We start from the raw sequence: 18,194 nt of genomic DNA on the forward strand, positions 1-18,194 counted from the left end.
TCAGCGCGGCCGGTACAGACTCCGTATAGCATCGACCACAGTATACGGGAAATCATGCAGACATTATACGGAAGAATACGGAATCCGTACGGGAAACATATAGAAATAGTGCATGCATTTCAGTATACTTTTTTCGTATCAGATGTAATCCGCATTTCTATAGTTCCATGTACGCCGCACGTATGGAACGTTTCAGTAGAGGTATTAGCAGCCGTGATAACCTTGTTACGCGTAATCTTGCCCGCAAATAGTCCTCATAATCACTTTCGTAGTTCAGATCATACGCCTCAAACATATCGCTGCAATCTATCTTTAATGCTGTGTCGAGAACAGTTATTAAGACCAGAGCTCTGGCATGAATGTTTCAAGACAAAATTAATTACACTGATCTTCCCGAGTTCTCAGGCCATTTGCGACAAGTCTGGCCACACAAAGCGAAAACAAGAAAGAAATCCTAGATATCTGCCCAGATATCTAACTGCTGTTTTGTACAATTCAATGGCGACCCTTGCGGAACTCTGGTCATTGATAAAGAATAGCGCGCAAGCTGACCATTTTTACTTTATAACCTCTTTCTGTACTAATGCATTTTATGTATTGCATATTTGTACTCATTCAGTTAATAAACCTGAAATATTCATTGCAGGTCTGTCAATTGCTGTGAAGCAGACCGCATTTGCAGTTTCAGTTGCCGTTTTTTTTTTTTGCTGAATCGCACGATTTTCTTCGAGCGGAGAAAAACTTTCAGCGATAACCTCAATCCTCAGAGTCGTATACCCGGAATTTGGTAGCAGAAACGTAATCATCTGCCCCAAATTTCTAAGCACAACTTATCAATGTTAGTGTCCGTCATAACGACACAGTTCGCAAGGAACAAGAAGGGAGTAAGCTGTCCACTCCCCCTTTATAAAAGGGAGTGTGCTAAAGGACATCTTACGCCCTTCTTACTCCCATATAGGCGTATTCGTGGTTAGAGTGCACCCCCTGCAGCTCTGCCTTTCTCGCGGCCTTTTCATTTCTGCATCGCAACTGAGGCGCGGCAGAGATTGTCGAGCAATTGTGCATTCGCCTCCCATGCACCTGTGTAAGCAACTTTAAAGTGACTCGCGCAAATACACGAACTTCCTCCTGACATCTGGGAGTAGTATGGAGAAGCGCTCTTCGGTGCTTTGTGACAGGCGCACACCACCGACGAGCGGCTGCGACAGAGGCGTTGCGTAAGCATCAAATTCACAAATGCCGGAGCGTAAAGTTTGAACGAACTCCCCGTGCACGGGGTCACACCTTTTTCAGATCGTACACTCATTGCGGCGGCGACTCTCGAACGCCAACTTCCTCATTTGCATGGCACTCTAACGAGTTGAACTGCTCACGTAACTCAGTTTGTGGGCTTGAGCGTTGCGCCTTTTTAGACTAGGGGGGGTTACCTAGTTTGTGACGTAATAAAACGTAAGAAGTGCACGCTTGTGGACGAAGAGCAAGATGGCGTTTTTTTTCCTGCCTCCCTCTTTGAGATGTGCGCGTCTCGTCCAAGCTCGTATGACTCGGCGACTGTTTATTGCGTACTCGTTGATTCTGGCTCAGGCGGAAATCAGCTTCCAAGAAGAATTATACTGGCTCAAAGTTAGACCTGCACTCTCGACGCCCAGACGAGCTTGCTCAACAGACCCTCTCGGAGCGCTCTATCGATCATTCTTTTAAGACTCGGTCGAAATGTCTGGATGCACTTCCTTCAGTACGGTGCGAGGCGCTTCCCGCAGTTTATTCGTGAAATATAACCATGAAGACTGTCGCGAGATTTGACTACGCTGAGAATCGGCGAAGGGAAAGAACACAAAACACGATTTCTTTTCTGCCTCTGTGTATTATATCCTGCATTTTGTGTTTGCGCGAAATATGATGGCTTGCGACATGCTGCCCAGACGTGAGCTGACTAGTCTATAGAGCGCCCGAGTTGTGTGCTCCAGGGGCAAATAAAGTGAGATCTTAGCGAATCTGCTATGTTGGGAGCCGTGTGGTTATGGCTTTGTCGTTATTATATATAAGCGGAAGCACTTGAGTTCGAGGATTTTTTTTCTGAAGACTACCAGCTGCTTGAAGAATTCTCTTCCTTTGCTGTGCAGAGGAAAGCGCTGTAGTGTGTTCACGGCTGCACATAGATGGCAAATAAACGCAGACTACTCTGCGTACAAATTACGAGCAAATAAATTTCGCGTAAAAGGGTCGGGCACCGCGTCACGACGTCCGTCACTGCGAGTAAGGGATATTGCATTCGGGGAATTTTCCTTTTTTTCAGGGAATGTGAGGGTAGGATTTGGCAAGAAAGAGAATATTTAGGGAGTTTCAGGAAATTTTAGGAACATAAATTGTTTCACTGTTTCTGAACTGACGGAATTTTCAAGCTGCTGCAGGAAAGGGCCTGCAATAGGAAATACTAGGGAATTTTCAGTTACAGCATGAAAGTGGAACATCATTGATGCTAGCTTCAAGCAAAATGCTCGAAGGTGACGAGGTGGGAGTGCGGCTCGCAGGGCTTGCAGGATTGCGTAGTTAGCTGTGATGCCCCCAGGACTGGCGTCAGAGGTTGAGTTGAGAGCAGTGATCGACTGCGGAGCCAAAACTGGCATGTTTGATTACGATGTAACAGTTTCATAGTAGCCACTTTCCATCTGGACGTGGAAGCTGTGGTGCAAGTCAGGTAGCTGTCTGCGGCTTCTGCGATTTTTTCTCTAAAAATAACTTTGGAAACTTTTTCATTGCTAACAATGAGTGGTCAGTGGCACATTTTCCAAATAGGCAGGATGAAGTCATCGTCAAGCGCACTGCAGTTCCACGCCTCCCCCACTCGTTCTTGCCCCTGATTTTTGTTATCTAATCTTCAGACGGAAAGTGTAGCTTATTCTAGACTAGACTAGACCAGACTAGAGACTAGACTTTTTGGTTTAAATCGAAGAACGCTGATAAAAGTGCGCCAAATTCAATTTTCAAAATTCGCAGCTTGATGGCTGTGGGATTTCCGGTCTCTTTCCGGCCTAATAAAATGTTTTACTATCAGTGACTATTTAGTAAGAGTTACACAAAGTCAAATGCGAAAATAAGAGGGTGTGGTGAACCCAGGGGTGCGGTGAGACGGTGTTACCGTTGGATTAAGCAAAGGAGTTGTGCATTTTCAGGTATTTATCCTCTACCTTACGCGCCTCGGCAGACCACGCGGCTCGACACTTCGCCCGACGTAGTCTGCTAGAATATTGCTGTTTACTGTCATCACTCACTTAGAGCAGTCACTTCGTTATGTAGGTTTCTCCTATGCACGTATAAGAATCGTGCATAAGCGTCACGAAAAGTGCCGTGTTCAGCATACTGCCGCGGTTCAGAGGCATATCCATCGCTGCAATCAGCACGCAGACCATATCTAATGCCCTGGCCTCTCCCTCGACCCAGCGGAACGACCCAAGGAGAACATGATAACCCAGTTTCAGGAAATAAATTTCAATTGACGATTTTGTCTGGTGGTTATATAATTTCACTTCCGCTACTAATTTTCCTCCGTAAGCACAGCTGTATGCAAGACTAATTTTGCGTTATTTACTGCTAAATCGACTGCTCGTGAAGACAAAATGACTCAGATACACTCTAAGTGACTAGTGACTGCACAGGAACGCCTAATGATATCACCAAACAAAAACAACGGTAATTCATTGGTAGAAAATAATATTCACGGAAAGAAAGCGGAAGCTGCATTCTGAAATAAACGCAGATAAAAATCGGCCGAACTTAAAAAAAAATAAAAACCGAGAAGTCCAACCCCTAAGTGTACTATAGTGACTTATTCTAAATTTGTTTACTTTTTGTTCTTCAGGTCATAACGAAACAATGTGTCAGTTCGCAGGAGAGCGACTTAGAGATACAATATATCTCCTCGATGTGCTACTTTCTGGAGTTATTTAACGTGCACGAATATCGTACAGAACAGAGGCGTTTTTGCTTTTTACCTGAATCGAAACGCGGCAGACACGTCCGGGATTCGACCGCACGACTTAGTATTCAGCGACTGACCGCCGTGACCACTCAACCACCGCCGAGAATTGGCGGGTTCTTCAACCAGAAAATACGCGGGGTATGCGTGCTCTTCAGGCGCCCTGCGACGTGAAAATATTGGGTGCGGTTTTGTTTCGTGGCACCAAGTGGAATAGGTCGAGATCTAGCACGCACGTCGGACTTAGTTTTGACGATGACTGAGGCCACTGGTTATTTGTCGACAGAGAAATGCGGGGAAGTCATTCAAACATAAAAGCGCGAAAATTTCCTTTTTATGGTGACTGAGTCCACTGGTCATTTGTCGACAGGGAAATGTGGGGAAGTCATGCAAACATAAAAGTGTGAAAATTTCCTCTTGTAGGCCTTGAAGGAACAAGGATAGAGACGAAATAAGCGATACAGTCTTGGAATGCTCTTGCCTACACTAGCCAAGTCTGTGCGCTAGGTTGCGGCGTATCTCAGCGTTGAACCACCGCCTCGCGCTATTGCGAATGGGCAGCACACGTTACCAGGTTCTTCCTCGGAATAGTATATATCCATTCCAACTTAGTGATAGTATAGCCATTCTGGCGTAGTGACAATTACTGGCCAAGAGCTTCCTGGTCGGTAGAGAGATGGTCTAGAGAGAGCGGGTCGCATTAGAGTCGAGTGCGTTTGGCTTTTGGCTCGTGTTCTTCAATAAATACGCCTCCACGTGCCGCTCATCGCATGTCTTCCAAAAGGAAGAGCGTTAACAGTTCTGAATCCTGACCTGCTGGAAGCTTTTGGGTGATTTCTTTGAGGAAAAAAATAACTGTGAAGATTTTTGCTAAAGCCTTTGCCTAAACTGCGAGCATAAACTTGCAGCGCGTGGCATCTGTTTGTCGAGGAAACCGTCGCCGTCCAGGTTACTAAATAGAGAGGTTTAGCGTAGCGGAAACATACAAGCGTAGACTGATACCGGCTAACGGGACGGCGGCCGCTCACGCACAGTGGCTGCGCCTGGCCGCATTCATGCAAGTGCGCATGCGCAGCCGGCGTTCGGCAAACCGGTCTACCCTAATACGTCTCCGCTATGCTAAATCGTTCTAATCTCGGATATACGTGTGACGCTTGCCGGTGTTTCTTAAGGGTGAAATCTCCCGAGGGTACAACAGTTGTGACTCTCGCGAGGGTCTAATCATTCTGTGCTAACACTGGCGCAGTATGTCTCATATATCGGTCGACACCTGAACCGCGCCGTAAGGGAAGGGATAAAGGAGGGATTGAAAGACGAAAGGAAGAGAGGTGTGCCGTAGTGGAGGGCTCCGGAATAATTTCGACCACCTGGGGATCTTTAACGTGCAGTGACATCGCGCAGCACACGGGCGCCTTAGCGTTTCGCCTCCATCGAAACGCGGCCGCCGCGGTCGGGTTCGAACCCGGGAACTCCGGACCAGTAGCCGAGCGCCCTAACCACGGAGCCACCGCGGCGGGTCTTAAAGATCCCCAGGTGGTCGAAATTATTCCGGAGCCCTCCAGTACGGCACTTCTTTCTTCTTTCACTCCCTCCTTTATCCCTTCCCTTACTGCGCGGTTCAGGTGTCGGTCGAGATGTTAGACATACTGCGTAATTTCCTCTCCCCCCCAAAATAATTTGGTTAATAAAGTCAAACATTAAAAAGCTGATTTCGTTTACTTCTGTGATTGGCTAGCGGAGTAATGCAGGACGGCTCGGACCGTGACTCTTTGTAAACAACTGCTGTTTTTTTTAAATTGTATCCTGCTATAGCCCCATTGCGAGAAAAGCCGGCTGCGTATGTGTGTATTCGTAGATGGTACAGAAAATCACAGAGATGGCAAGCAAAAAGGGGGACGTCACCAAGCGGCAGTACGATGCACACTTCAAGTCGAGTTTATGTACATTTATACATATCCTAGTGGCCGACCTCATTGTGGCGCCAGTTTTCCCGACAAAATTCGTACCGAAATTGCGATGCAACCGTTTGCCGTATAGCGTTCCGGGTGATGTCATACGATTTCTCGTTGCATATAGCTTGCGTGTGCTAGTCACGTTGGAGGCTAGCTTGCAACAGGGATTCTAACCGAACCGACGACACATCTACCTTCAATTCCATGCCTTTGCAGACTACCTCTTCCAAGTGAGGCTGTTACTGTAACATTTCCTTTCTTCAAAAATCAATTTTCTTACTAATATTGTGACCCACCGCAGTGGCTCAGTGGTTAGGGCGCTCGGCTACTGATCCGGACTTCCCGGGTTCGAACCCAACCGCGGCGGCTAATATGAAACAAGCTAGCAACGCTTCGTCCCGTTTACTTTCTTCCTCGTTTGCCTCCAGATGGCGCTAAATTCCAAAGATATCGATGGAGCCGCAATGGCGCCATCCGACTCCAAAACAACGCGCCGTGTACGTCCCATAAAACATTCGGCCCAGGAAGGTCTCAGTAGCCGTTCTCCAATTTCCGTTCTTGAACGCGGTCAGTTCGGTTAATGTGATCCGCTTTTCACTAGTCGATTCAACAGGCTCGCCGATAACATTTTTTTTTTTGCTTTCAGATGAAACGTAAGCTGGCGTAACTAAAACCGTGGTCGAGCTTCCGTAATTCCACCGATGATTACGTAAAAGTGCTGGGCGTGTCAGTACAGCCTCTCTGATCTGGCAGAAAGTGTTGAGGCCAGCTTTAAATCTGCCTCGGCTTAAAGCAAGGACCGTGGAAAACGTCCTGCGTCGAAGCAAGGTACAAGGACCCCCCGCACGCAAGATCGCATTCAGGGCTCCCATTAACTCGGCGAGGTCGCCAAGTGCCGAACCACATGGTCAGCCGTATATAGGGTCCGAAACATAGTCACTCGCACTTACAAGGAGCTATTAAGGTCGACCGCCTGGAAAAGGTTGCGTGCCGTAACACCACAGCCCTGTATATTGCGTGCCTCGAGTCCGTTTTGAGAAGCTCTAATCTGACGAATAAATTGAGCTGCCACGCTGGCCGCTATATAGCCAGACTGCGGGATTAGCGCGCCATTACGTGGGTGCGTGTCGGCTGGAAATGCCGGAAGTTGCCCTCCGCATTAGGCAAATGAAAGCGAGCTTCGCAGCCTTTGGGGGAACGGGCGATAAGCGATCTACGATTATGGCTGAACTGCGACTGCGCCCCTGTGAGTACGGGCGCGCCGATTGTTGGGTGTTTATTCTTTGTGGCTTATGCTGTTCGCGGGACACGAAACTGGCCTAGGAAAATGCAAGAGAGAAACTGGCAAGTGTTTATTACGCTCTGCTGCGTAACGCGGTAAACTCAGCAGAAGCAGTCGCTGTGCTCCTGCCTGTATTTTGCTAATGGCTGATATCTGCGGTAATGGTTACGACCAGTCTTTCAATACTTTGCTGTAACCTGGTCTACCGCAACGATCTGGTATGTGGAGTTTAATGCCCCGAAGCGACACGTCGGTTATGAGGGACGCCGAAGTAGAGGGCTCTATATTGAATCAGACCACATTTCGCCTCCATCGAAATGCGGACACCACGGCCGAACGCCATAAGCCACTAAGCGACCGTTGCGAGTTGGGCGCACGGTTATGTAGTGCTATCAGCGTCAAAAGAAATGCGAACCGCGGAAAGCCTGGCCAAAGGTCTCACTTACGCATCAACTTGTCGACAGGAAACCCAGGCGCGCCCATTTGGTTTGCGATACTTTTGCTTCTGTTATCTTTGACGTTCTTTTTCGCGTTTCGCCACTGGAGCGTCACAATCATTCTTTCTACGTATGGAAACTTGCGCAGCGCGATCAGTTCTTTATTGTTCGCTTTGCAGCCGGACGCTGATAATACGACGATGACAGAAGCAAAATTATAGCGCTGCAGGCAAGCGAGCCCAGAACGCCCGCTTCACTGAACAACGCGGGCCAGAGCCGCTGCCGCCAGCGAAAACGCGCTTCGCAAGTTTCCGCACGTAGAAAGAATGGATGTGGCGCTCCAGTGGCAAAACGCGACAACGAACGTCAAAGAAAAAAGGAGCAAAAGTATCGCAAACCGGATGGGAGCGTCTATGCTTCCTGTCGACAGGATGATGCATAAGCTGAGCCAGTGGCAGCACTTTCCACTGTTCGCATTTCATTTGACGCTGACAGTACGTGCCTGGCGTTGGTCAAGTGGCCTTCACGTGACCAGATGCTGATGGCTTACTCTGTAATTCTACCCAGTATAAACTTTCGTTGCAAAAGCAGAGTGGACCGCCTACTTACACTGTAATGTGCGAAGTCCATCATGGCAGAGTCGGTACAGCACCATTTTTAACGCTGGAGAACAGACGCATAGACCTGCCACTTAGAGGCATTTGATTTGTTGCCAAAAGTTGCGTGACACTAATGCGCACCGAAAAAATGAAAACTGCGTGCAGAAGTGTGGCGCGAACAAACTGCTCGCTTCACGTGAGATTTTCTTGCCAAAAGTGTGACGTTCGCAATGCGACACCCTGTATAACACCTGTTCCCCTCTACACCGTTCTGGGAAGTTTGCTGTGGGCGGGAGTTTGGGGAGTAGCGACACCACTGCGAGCACAAGGGTTGCTTCAACCTCGCATGACGGATCAATTGCTATGTCCCTCTATTTCTTTCTCTTCCTCCTTTTTACTACTCCTTCATTCCTTCCTCACGACGCGCCATTTGTTCCTTGAAAACCTCTTCCTCCTCATTCATCTCCAGTTTGTCTGTTGTAGTCAAGGATTCGACGAATATTTGTCTGGTCAGGCACAGAAGTGAAATATGTGCAGTCACTGATCAAGTAAAAAATGTTGTAAGACTTTTCGGAAACTCGTACGGGTTTCTTGATCCCACAGCGAGGCGGACGAGACAAGCGAGCGACAAATTAGAAGCAAAGTTAGTGACGTTTGTGACAAATATGTATTGTGTCCCTTGTGTCGCAACACAATACAATTTTGTCACAAACGTCACTAACTTTGCTTCTAATGTCACTTGTGTCGGATCCGGAGTTCCCGGGTTCGAATCCGACCGCGGCGGCTGCGTTTTTATGGAGGAAAAACGCTAAGGCGCCCGTGTGCTGTGCGATGTCAGTGCACGCTAAAGATCCCCAGGTGGTCGAAATTATTCCGGAGCCCTCCACTACGGCACCTCTTCTTCCTTTCTTCTTTCACTCCCTCCTTTATCCCTTCCCTTACGGCGCGGTTCAGGTGTCCAACGATATATGAGACAGATACTGCGCCATTTCCTTTCTCCAAAAACCAATTATTATATTATTGTGTCGTAGCATCGCTGTTGTTTTTCTCTATTTCGATGCCACAACACTATCTTGTTGTGGCATTCTCGAGCTCCATTCCTTTCTTTCCCCCAGACGCGAAGCGGCCGCATTTTGGCCCTGTGACTTACCTAGGATTGTTCCGAATTGCGTCGTTGTGTGTCGGCGCAGTTAAGGATACCGGAATGAGGCGCCACCTGCTATAGTTCACGCGTAGCGTTTGGCGACGTGCTAGAGCAAACGTGAAAGCAAGCATACATGATACAGCAATGGTGTGTGTACCGTTTAACATGTGGAAGCCGCACACGGGCCATGAGGGATGCCATTATGCTGGGCTGGGTTGCTTTCCACCTCCTGGGGTTCTTTAACTTGCACTGAGATTGCACAGCTCACGGGTGATTTTTCATTTCGCCGCTCATCCCATGACCTTGGGTTCAGGAAAGAAACACCATAGCCAGTACGCCGCCGCGGCGGATACAAACAAGCAAACATTGTGGGAGAATGTGTGGAGAGTAGGGGTCGGGAGTTGTGCATGTGCTTGTAAGCAGTGAGTGTTTAATACCGCTATAGTCATGGAGGTATTCCCATAAGCATTATGAGTTTATTTCGTGGTAACTGAGCGCGGCAAGCAGTCTCGTGTACGACAGCTAAAAACGCCTTGACCTGGGAACACTGGTCCGCTCTTCTAAATATTGTTATCAACGCAGAGAGAATACTTTTTTAAATGCGTTTATTTTTAAAATTTTATTACAGATCTTACAGGAACGATCAAGCGTAGAAAAAAGTCACACAAGATGACCGCGTATGCACAAAGTAGTGCATTTAATGCAGAACGGTGCCCTGTACTGTCCGCTTCGTTGCAGTTGCCTTGTGAAAGAAAAGGAGAACGAAAAATGGGGATGTGAGCTCCGTCTTTAACGTCACCCATTACCAGGAAATCGGAGCGAGCGCTTCTAGTTCCCTTGGCAGTCACCATGTGGCGCATGGCTGTGCTCATTCAAAAACAGCACGTTGACATCATACGCGACGAAAGAAAGAAAGAAAGAAAGAAAGAAAGAAAGAAAGAAAGAAAGAAAGAAAGAAAGAAAGAAAGAAAGAAAGAAAGAAAGAAAGAAAGAAAGAAAGAAAGAAAGAAAGAAAGAAAGAAAGAAAGAAAGGCAGACAGAGAATGACCGAGTGGAGACCGAGCGGAGGGGCTGTCTCGAATTCCTGGTAATGTACAGTAGGGTAAGAACGACAGGGGCTGTCAGCACAGCTGACATTACACATGCACCAGGTGTGCCTCTTCGGTTATTCGGTGGGGTATTGAATCACATGGCCAGCACATGCATTCCTTGTATACACACTTAACCACATCGCGCTAAGCCTTCAAGTACCTGCCTGATGCATACACTACAAATAAAATTACAGTTAATTTGCGGCACATCAGTTGTTACACTTTGGCTAATTTCAAAAGCCGCATACCGTAGCCGCCAAAATCGATAACGGGCCGCCCAAACCGACGACATGTAGCGAATCGTGACGAAAGCAGACCTATTTAACTACCCTGCAGGGCAGTTAAAACGTTTACACTGCTTGAGATGTTTGACAGAAATGAGAATGCGGCGCTGGAAAATGTTAAACGCGAGTTGTGGCAAACGATAAAACGTGCCGTGCGCAGAAAGCAGGAGCACAGTCGCACTTCCTCATCTGTGGTCAGTGCTATCGTAGTGGTCAGAAGCTATGTCAGTCGTACGCGCGTACCATTAAAGGAAGCTATTCGTCCCACCAAGTGCAAGATGCAGAACCAAACTTTGCGTGTTGTCGGGCGAGTACTCTGCAGAACCCGTATTTATAAGGGAAATGAACCTAATAATGCTCGTCTTAGGGGGGTTTAGCCTATACTCATTTCTTTTTTTTTTTAAAGAGAGGGTTCCTGTGGCTTTGCGTCCTCATACACTCAGAGGCGGCGTCCAGGACTGCGGGAAGAACCACCCACTGGCAAGTAGCCACGAGAAAAAGAGCACGGCTATAGTGATGAGCAGTAGGCCCTCGACGCTGGGCTTGGTAAGTAGCGCCCCCTTCCCGTCGCTAGAGGCGGTGAAGTCTGGACCCGTAGAGAGGGCGCGACGGACGCGTTCTTCGTAGCTGAAGATGGCCTCTCGAGCCCTGGGCCAGGCGTGGGGTCCCTGCAGACGGTACTGGTAGGGCAGGCTGGGCCCCACCAGAAGCCGCAGTGCCAGCTGCGGGTCCATGAGTGCTAGACGCGCCAGGTTTGGCTTGACTCCAATCTGGTCGGCCAACTGCGAAGAGCAACGGCAGACGGTTTCCACGTCAGGCTACATGTCTGACCAGCATGTAATTCAGGATCGTTACGTTTTGGGCGGGTTGATTCTTCAAGGCCTGGGAGATTTTCGCGCACACAACAGACAGGACATGAAGAGGGACACACACAGGGGCAAATTTCAGCTGTATTCTATATATGCTTATGAAGGACGCCAACAGTCACCGAAATCAAGGTGCATAGGGGAATGTTTTTTATTATTTTTTAGTTCGTGGTGCTGAAAGATCCGAGAACAATACTTCAATTAATCTGTTGCTTAAATGAAATTAATTTTAAAAAATATGCCACCGGTGGGTTCCAAACCCACGACCTCCGAATATCGCGTCCGGTGCTCTACCAACTGAGCTACGGCGACGGCTGTTCCATCTGCTGCTCTCGTGGGTATTTATGTTTTGCGCGCAATCCAACCTTGAGGGCGTTCTCCAGCGCCACCCTCGTCCATAGCGGCGGGCGTAGCACGTCCTGTATTACCGCAAGTGTGACGGGGAACGTCATCTAGCGGCGAGGGCGGAAACTGTGCGAGAACCCTCTTATGCTACCTATGGCACAAAGACTGCCAGAACCGAGAACCTCGTTAAGCTATTAGCAAAGACGGCCACGCGTGCCGAAATCCAAACGCGACCCTGTCATATGAATGCGGAAATGGTATACGACACGGCCGCGTTTTGCGTTTAGGCACGGCTGTTATTATTTTTCATATCTGGCTGATCATATACTCACTGTGAAAGCATATATATTGCTTACAATCGCAATAAAATCCAGTGTTAGGCTTTTCAATTGACTGGACAAAAACGTGGGCTTTGTGTGAAGACCAATTTGCAAGCCAAACTTCCTAGCAGAAATGATTTACCATTTTCCGTACAGATCTACAATTCCAAACATTTATTTCCAATAAATTTATTAAAAGTACTGAGAAACGTTCTATTCAAATATTTTAGTCTGCGCGCAGTGGAGAATATCGCTGCTTAATGACATCCTACTCGAAATCACGAGGAAGAAATGGGCTTGGGCAGGGCAATGTAATGCGAAGGAGAGATAACCGCTTGTCCTTAAGGGTAACGGAGTGGATTCCAAGAGAAAGCAAGCGTAGCAGGGTGAGGCAGAAAGTTAGGTGGGCGGATGAGATTAGGAAGTTTGCAGGCATAGGGTGGGCGCTGCTGGCAAAAGACAGGATTGATTGGAGAGACTTATGGGAGAGGCCTTTGCCCTGCAGTGAGCGTAGTCAGGCTGATGATGATGATGAATAGCATTATTCTCATTACATCACTGAAAACACGACAACGGGATCTTGAGTGGAATTAATCATAAAGGATCGGGGCCTTTCGTAGACCCTAAGGTACCGTTATGTATAACATCGGCGAACAATGCGCGGCGATCTCAGTAGCGAGCCTTTCTGAAGTTGACAGATCGGAACTTTGTCAACGTTTATTTAGTATTTAAGTGTTTCTACAGGCCTCTGGGGGGGGGGGGGGGGGGGGTAGCCACCACCCATGCGTACCGATTACCACAGGCCGCTGGCTTGTGCCAGAGTCTCACTACTTCCAGTCTGAGATCCTCGTACTTCCTGGCATTTTTCGATTATTTATCCTCAACACTGCTGCTACCAAGTTTGGCCTAGTCAACCTTCCCCGTCCGATTTTTTTCTAAAACGGCTTTTTGGGCCGTTCAAAAGCAGATTATTACGCATGTTGCAGAACGGTGTTGTCTAGTAACCCGTGCACTGATCCGCAGTGCGGAAACGTCTCTAGACACTGCCTTTATAAGAATGGTCTATAGACTGCCTATGGTCTATAGACTCTATTGCCTTCCTGTAGATATTTCCTTCTGTCCATTCATAGTCCATAGCCTGTTTACAGAAAACAAGTCTACTAAAAATGTATGGCCATACATCTATATATTGCCTCTAGGATTTGTATGGCATATATATTAGTTTATAGGATGTGTCTATATACAGTGTATAGACTTTGTAGCCAAGATTCTATAAAGGATGGCGAAGGCGCATGTTTCGAATGTGCCTCCCGTTTTGTAAGCACGAAATGAAGTTTCGTGAGCGCAAGTTCTTGCACACTGCATCTGTCCAGCAAAAACTGAAATAGAAGCTTAGAAATGTATCTTCATCAACGTTTAAACTGGAGAAAATCTCTCCACTCATTTACATTTTGCGCGGTGCCGTTTCGCAGTTATCGTGCTATCATAAGAAATTCCTGCGTTTAGGCAAAGCTTCTGAGCGAATCTATGCATCCGGAAAGGATGAAAAATTGTTTCGGCGCAGTCACGCATGCCAACCGCCTGAAATCCTTGCACGCGCATACTCCACCCACTTATATTGATACCAGACGACGGATTCCCGAGGCATTGATTGCTACAGTAACTTTCTTCGGGGGCACAGATGTCCCGTAAACTTTTGCAATCTTAATCTTATTGGTTTATGCTGGTTTGTGGGGGTTTAACGTATTAAAGCGACTCAGGCTATGAGGGGCGCGCCGTAGTGAAGCGCTCCGGAAATTTCGACCACCTGGGGTTCTTCAACGTGCACTGACATCGCAATGTTCACGGGCCTCCAGAATTTCGCCTCCATCGAAGTTCGACCACCGCGGCCGCGGGATCGAACCCGCGTTTTTCGGGTTAACGGCCGAGCACCTTAACCGCTGAGAAATCGCGGCGGTGCACTCTTAATCTGTCTGCTTTCTTCTCCAGAAAACTTCTTGTTTGGTACACTTAAGAAGAAATTAAACCTGCGACATATGTTCTTGTTCCGAAAATGGAAATGCTTAAGAACGTTGTAGAAATTCAGATACAGAAACCTTCGACTAATTTACTGAAATAATAATGGAATAAAAATGCAGAAATAAACTTTAATCGTCTAGGCCGAAGTTACTTTCCGCCGACGCAGCACCGAATTGGTTCATTCTTATGGACGCAGCAGATCTCGAAGGTGAAGGCTTTCGCTTCTCATAATGAGGCAGCGGAAACAAGCGCTCGAGCGCTTTTTTCACGGTGCTCGCACCACGGAAAGCAATTTCTTTCGGCGTTAGCTTTTACTTGTCTCAGAAAGCGACCTTTTGGCCCATAAGCCAAGCTATATCGACCCGTAAATACCGTCTATAGAGCGAATTATTCATTCTGAAGACACTGTCCTTACATCAGAGTAAATCCCTTCAATAATTAGGACAACGCCACAAGCAGTGCACTACTCTTGTTTCACTCAGCAGTGCAAGCAAGGGCAGAGCGTCGCGATGATCGGGATACTCTATCACTGAATGCCATGAAGGCTGGCTGCATGCACAGTAAATATATTCACTGCGTGCCTTCCTTATCAGTATAGTACCCGCTGTCGAGGTTGCTTTCCCACGCCAGTCGGAGCTCTTTATGAGGGCGACAAAGAAAAAAAAAAGAAAGAAACGGGTGCGATTTTTGCCGCAAAGTAGCAGCGTAAAGCGCACAAGAACCGTGCTTTCCCGCCAGCATTCTTGTCGCTCGTTTCTCGCTTCAGAAGCGGAACGTGCAAAATTGCGTCCGCTTCTTCTTCTTTCATTTCCCCCCCCCTTTTTTTTCTTCGCTGCATACACGGTGACTACACGAGGAAACAGAAAGAGAGACTGGGGATCGGACGCTGCTTGCTGAGGCGTGACGGTGAGCGCTCGTGTACGAGGGATGCAAGGGGCGTGGTTGTTGGTTCGAGGCCCAGCGAGCAATACCGATCCCTGCCGGCAATGAGGAGTCGCGCCTCTCCGTCTCAGGGCCATCCGCGAGCCGTGTCAGCGACAGCTGGCCGGCTCCGCGCGCTCCACAGCTGGGGTTGACGCTGAACTATTTATTAAATTTATATTATGCCAGTGAACACTAGGTCGTGGTACGCTTGGAGAGCGAGAAATACCCGCAAAATGTATTTCGCTGCGCCTGAGAAAGGCTCCCTCGTATCTAGAAGGCACTTCTCCGGGTGAAACATTCTATGCGGAACCGCACATGCCCCCATTTTACTGCGTTCTGTAGTAAAATCCTCGTTCGGCAAAAAAAGCTTTCCGGGCACCCTCCGGGCCCGGAAGGTGTCTCCGGGACACTTTCCGGTGGGTGTACATGGGTAAAAATGCATCTTTTACCTACGAGCTTCATCACCACCCTCCCACCCATATGCCCACATCCACCCTTCAGAAGCCTCCACCCTTAGAAGTCTGCGCAGCCTCGGAACCAAAATGTGACGTCGAAATCGTAATCTATCAATGAAAAGCGAAATGTACAAACAATACTGGTGCACTTTTGTTTACCATGAAAGTTTAAAAAATTCATAGTGCTATGGACCCCCCACCCCCCATTTCGTAACTATAGAAAATGCGCCAATACATTCGGCAACATTCATTATTAAAATGCAGATAGTAAAGGGGTTGGTTTCGAAAGGAATCGTCTGATTACGTAATCAGTGTTGCCAGTCGAAGCTCTGCCAAGACTATGAGTCTATGAGGCATAGGATGAAGTACAGGTGTCCAGGTAAATTTTGATCGGTCGAGGTTCTTTAGTGCGCTAAGAAATCTCTGTATACGTTGTACACAGCCGTATTTGCTTCTCGTCTCCTTCGAAATAAAGGCGTGATTCCTGCAACGTGGCTTTGCGGGAGTTATTTATTTCCGCCTCTTGTGTCATATTGGTCGCTTATCTTCCGAGAAAAAAAATTAAAACGTGGAGGTTAATTTCGTTCAAGCGTCAAAATTACTTTCACAAGTAGTTGAATTACATAAAAATTTTGAAATGTAATTAAATTACATTGCCAACGACTGCTCACAAAGAGTAATGGCATTACAATTACTATCAGAAAGTAAATGTAATTACTTCTAAATTAATTTTTAATTTTCGCACGTACAAAGAAATACACCGTGCGCAGCTCCTACAATCACTTCAGATTTGCCCTACTTCGAGGATAGGGTGCCCTTCGCTATGGTGAGTAGCCGTTCTACTTATGCATTTCCGAGAAACCCTGTCTTGCGCATAGGGAAAACTTTTTCAGCCTTGGGTTCAGCTAAAAAAAAAAAACACCGTAAAATCACGTGTATACGTTTGTGTTCATACGAAGCGCTAGCAGCTATGTAGCTTTTCCTTTTCCCAGTTTCAAGGTGCTGGCTACGGCCGCGCGCACATCGCCACTCGCCCACGTGAGCACCTTCACTGGCTTCACTTCCGACACCAAGAACAATAGTGCACTCTTAACAAAAGTAATTTGGACAGTAATTAATTATTTAGCCCCCAAATGACTGCCCAAAAGTAGTTCATTAAATTACTAAATTGCTTGACCAGAAAATTAAATCATTACATTACAAATTACCGATAAATGTAATTAAATTATTGTAGTGGGCGTTGTCAGGCGCGCTGCTACTGAGGATGATGATGAATATCATTACTGCCATGTCTGCTTTCGTTCGAATGGTTGAAATCCTCGTTTTCCTGTTCGTTTAGCGAATTGAAAACGTGTACCTGCAGCTGTCTGTAACTGTACGCTTGGCATGCACTCGGCTGGTCCTCGTGTATCCCGGTGAAAAAGAGGTGGCCTCCGAGACACCTAGTTCAATGCGTTGGTGACTTCTGACTCGAACCAGGACTAGTACAAAGCTTCGGGACTTGAGGCACAACTATTGATAAGAAGGCTGTTTTACGAATATCGCGTTACGCGTTTTTCTTGAAGACACATCGCCGAGGCTCTGTGCCTTGTACCGGACAATGTATAGAAACGGAAGTTATGGTCCGTTACATCTCACCCCTCACGAAAAATTCAGTGAATCTACTATGACTCTCTATACAGAATGAACTGTCTATTACATTTTTGTTACGAAACGAATGCTAACTAAGTTCGCTAGGCCCGTAACTAACATGCATATTTTGAAATCGTGCTCTCGTGGAACTAATAAAAAAGAAAAAAGTAAAGAGTGTTTAGGGGCCACTAGCACATAGGAAGCCAAAGCCAAGTTCACGCTATTGTACCCATAACTGGTATACATCGTACGCAATTAGTTCTTATACCTTGTTGCGTTGTGCAAAATAATAATAATAATAATAATAATAATAATAATAATAATAATAATAATAATAATAATAATAATTGGTTTTTTGGGAAAGGAAATGGCGCAGTATCTGTCTCATATATCGTTGGACACCTGAACCGCGCCTTAAAGGAAGGGATAAGGGAGGGAGTGAAAGAATGAAGGAAGAAGGAGGTGCCGTAGTGGAGGGCTCCGGGATAATTTCGACCACCTGGGGATCTTTAACATGCACTGACATCGCACAGCATTGTGTGCAAAGATTTCACCTGCTATATACTATACGTACGCTCGGCCGCTGGCGTATAATTTGCGACAGTTTACCTAGCCATTACAAGTATAGTGAAAGGCGCGCTGTTAATAGTGTGTTATTAGTTGCCTGCCGTCGGCGTTGGTAAGAGTAGTAGAGTTTTTTCTCTTCGCAACCTTCAAAGGCTGCCTGGCGTCATTGCAGTGCGCAAACGTCTCATTTCATTACAGTGAGAAGAAAGAAAAGTGTGTGCACGTGTTATCGAAGGCTTTCTGAACGCGTACGTAACGCAGCACACATTCACCTTTGTCCCTGGCGATGGAAAGTACATGG

The 18,194-nt window shown here is 47.1% G+C and overlaps 1 protein-coding gene across 3 annotated transcripts in view; it reads right to left on the reverse strand.

Moving 5' to 3' along the window:
* Nucleotides 1–9,987: 9,987 nt before the first annotated feature.
* Nucleotides 9,988–18,194, reverse strand: part of LOC144098809 (flavin-containing monooxygenase 5-like) — a 68,898-nt gene continuing 60,691 nt past the window's right edge. For all 3 annotated transcript variants that reach the window (XM_077631687.1, XM_077631688.1, XM_077631686.1), the window contains one exon: nucleotides 9,988–11,547. In XM_077631687.1, the coding sequence (XP_077487813.1) occupies nucleotides 11,197–11,547 (351 nt within the window). In that variant the 3' untranslated portion in view covers nucleotides 9,988–11,196. The remainder of the gene's footprint in view (nucleotides 11,548–18,194) is intronic.

This window comes from Amblyomma americanum, chromosome 7 (assembly GCF_052857255.1).
Source record: "Amblyomma americanum isolate KBUSLIRL-KWMA chromosome 7, ASM5285725v1, whole genome shotgun sequence".
NCBI classification, from domain to species: Eukaryota; Metazoa; Arthropoda; class Arachnida; order Ixodida; family Ixodidae; genus Amblyomma; species Amblyomma americanum.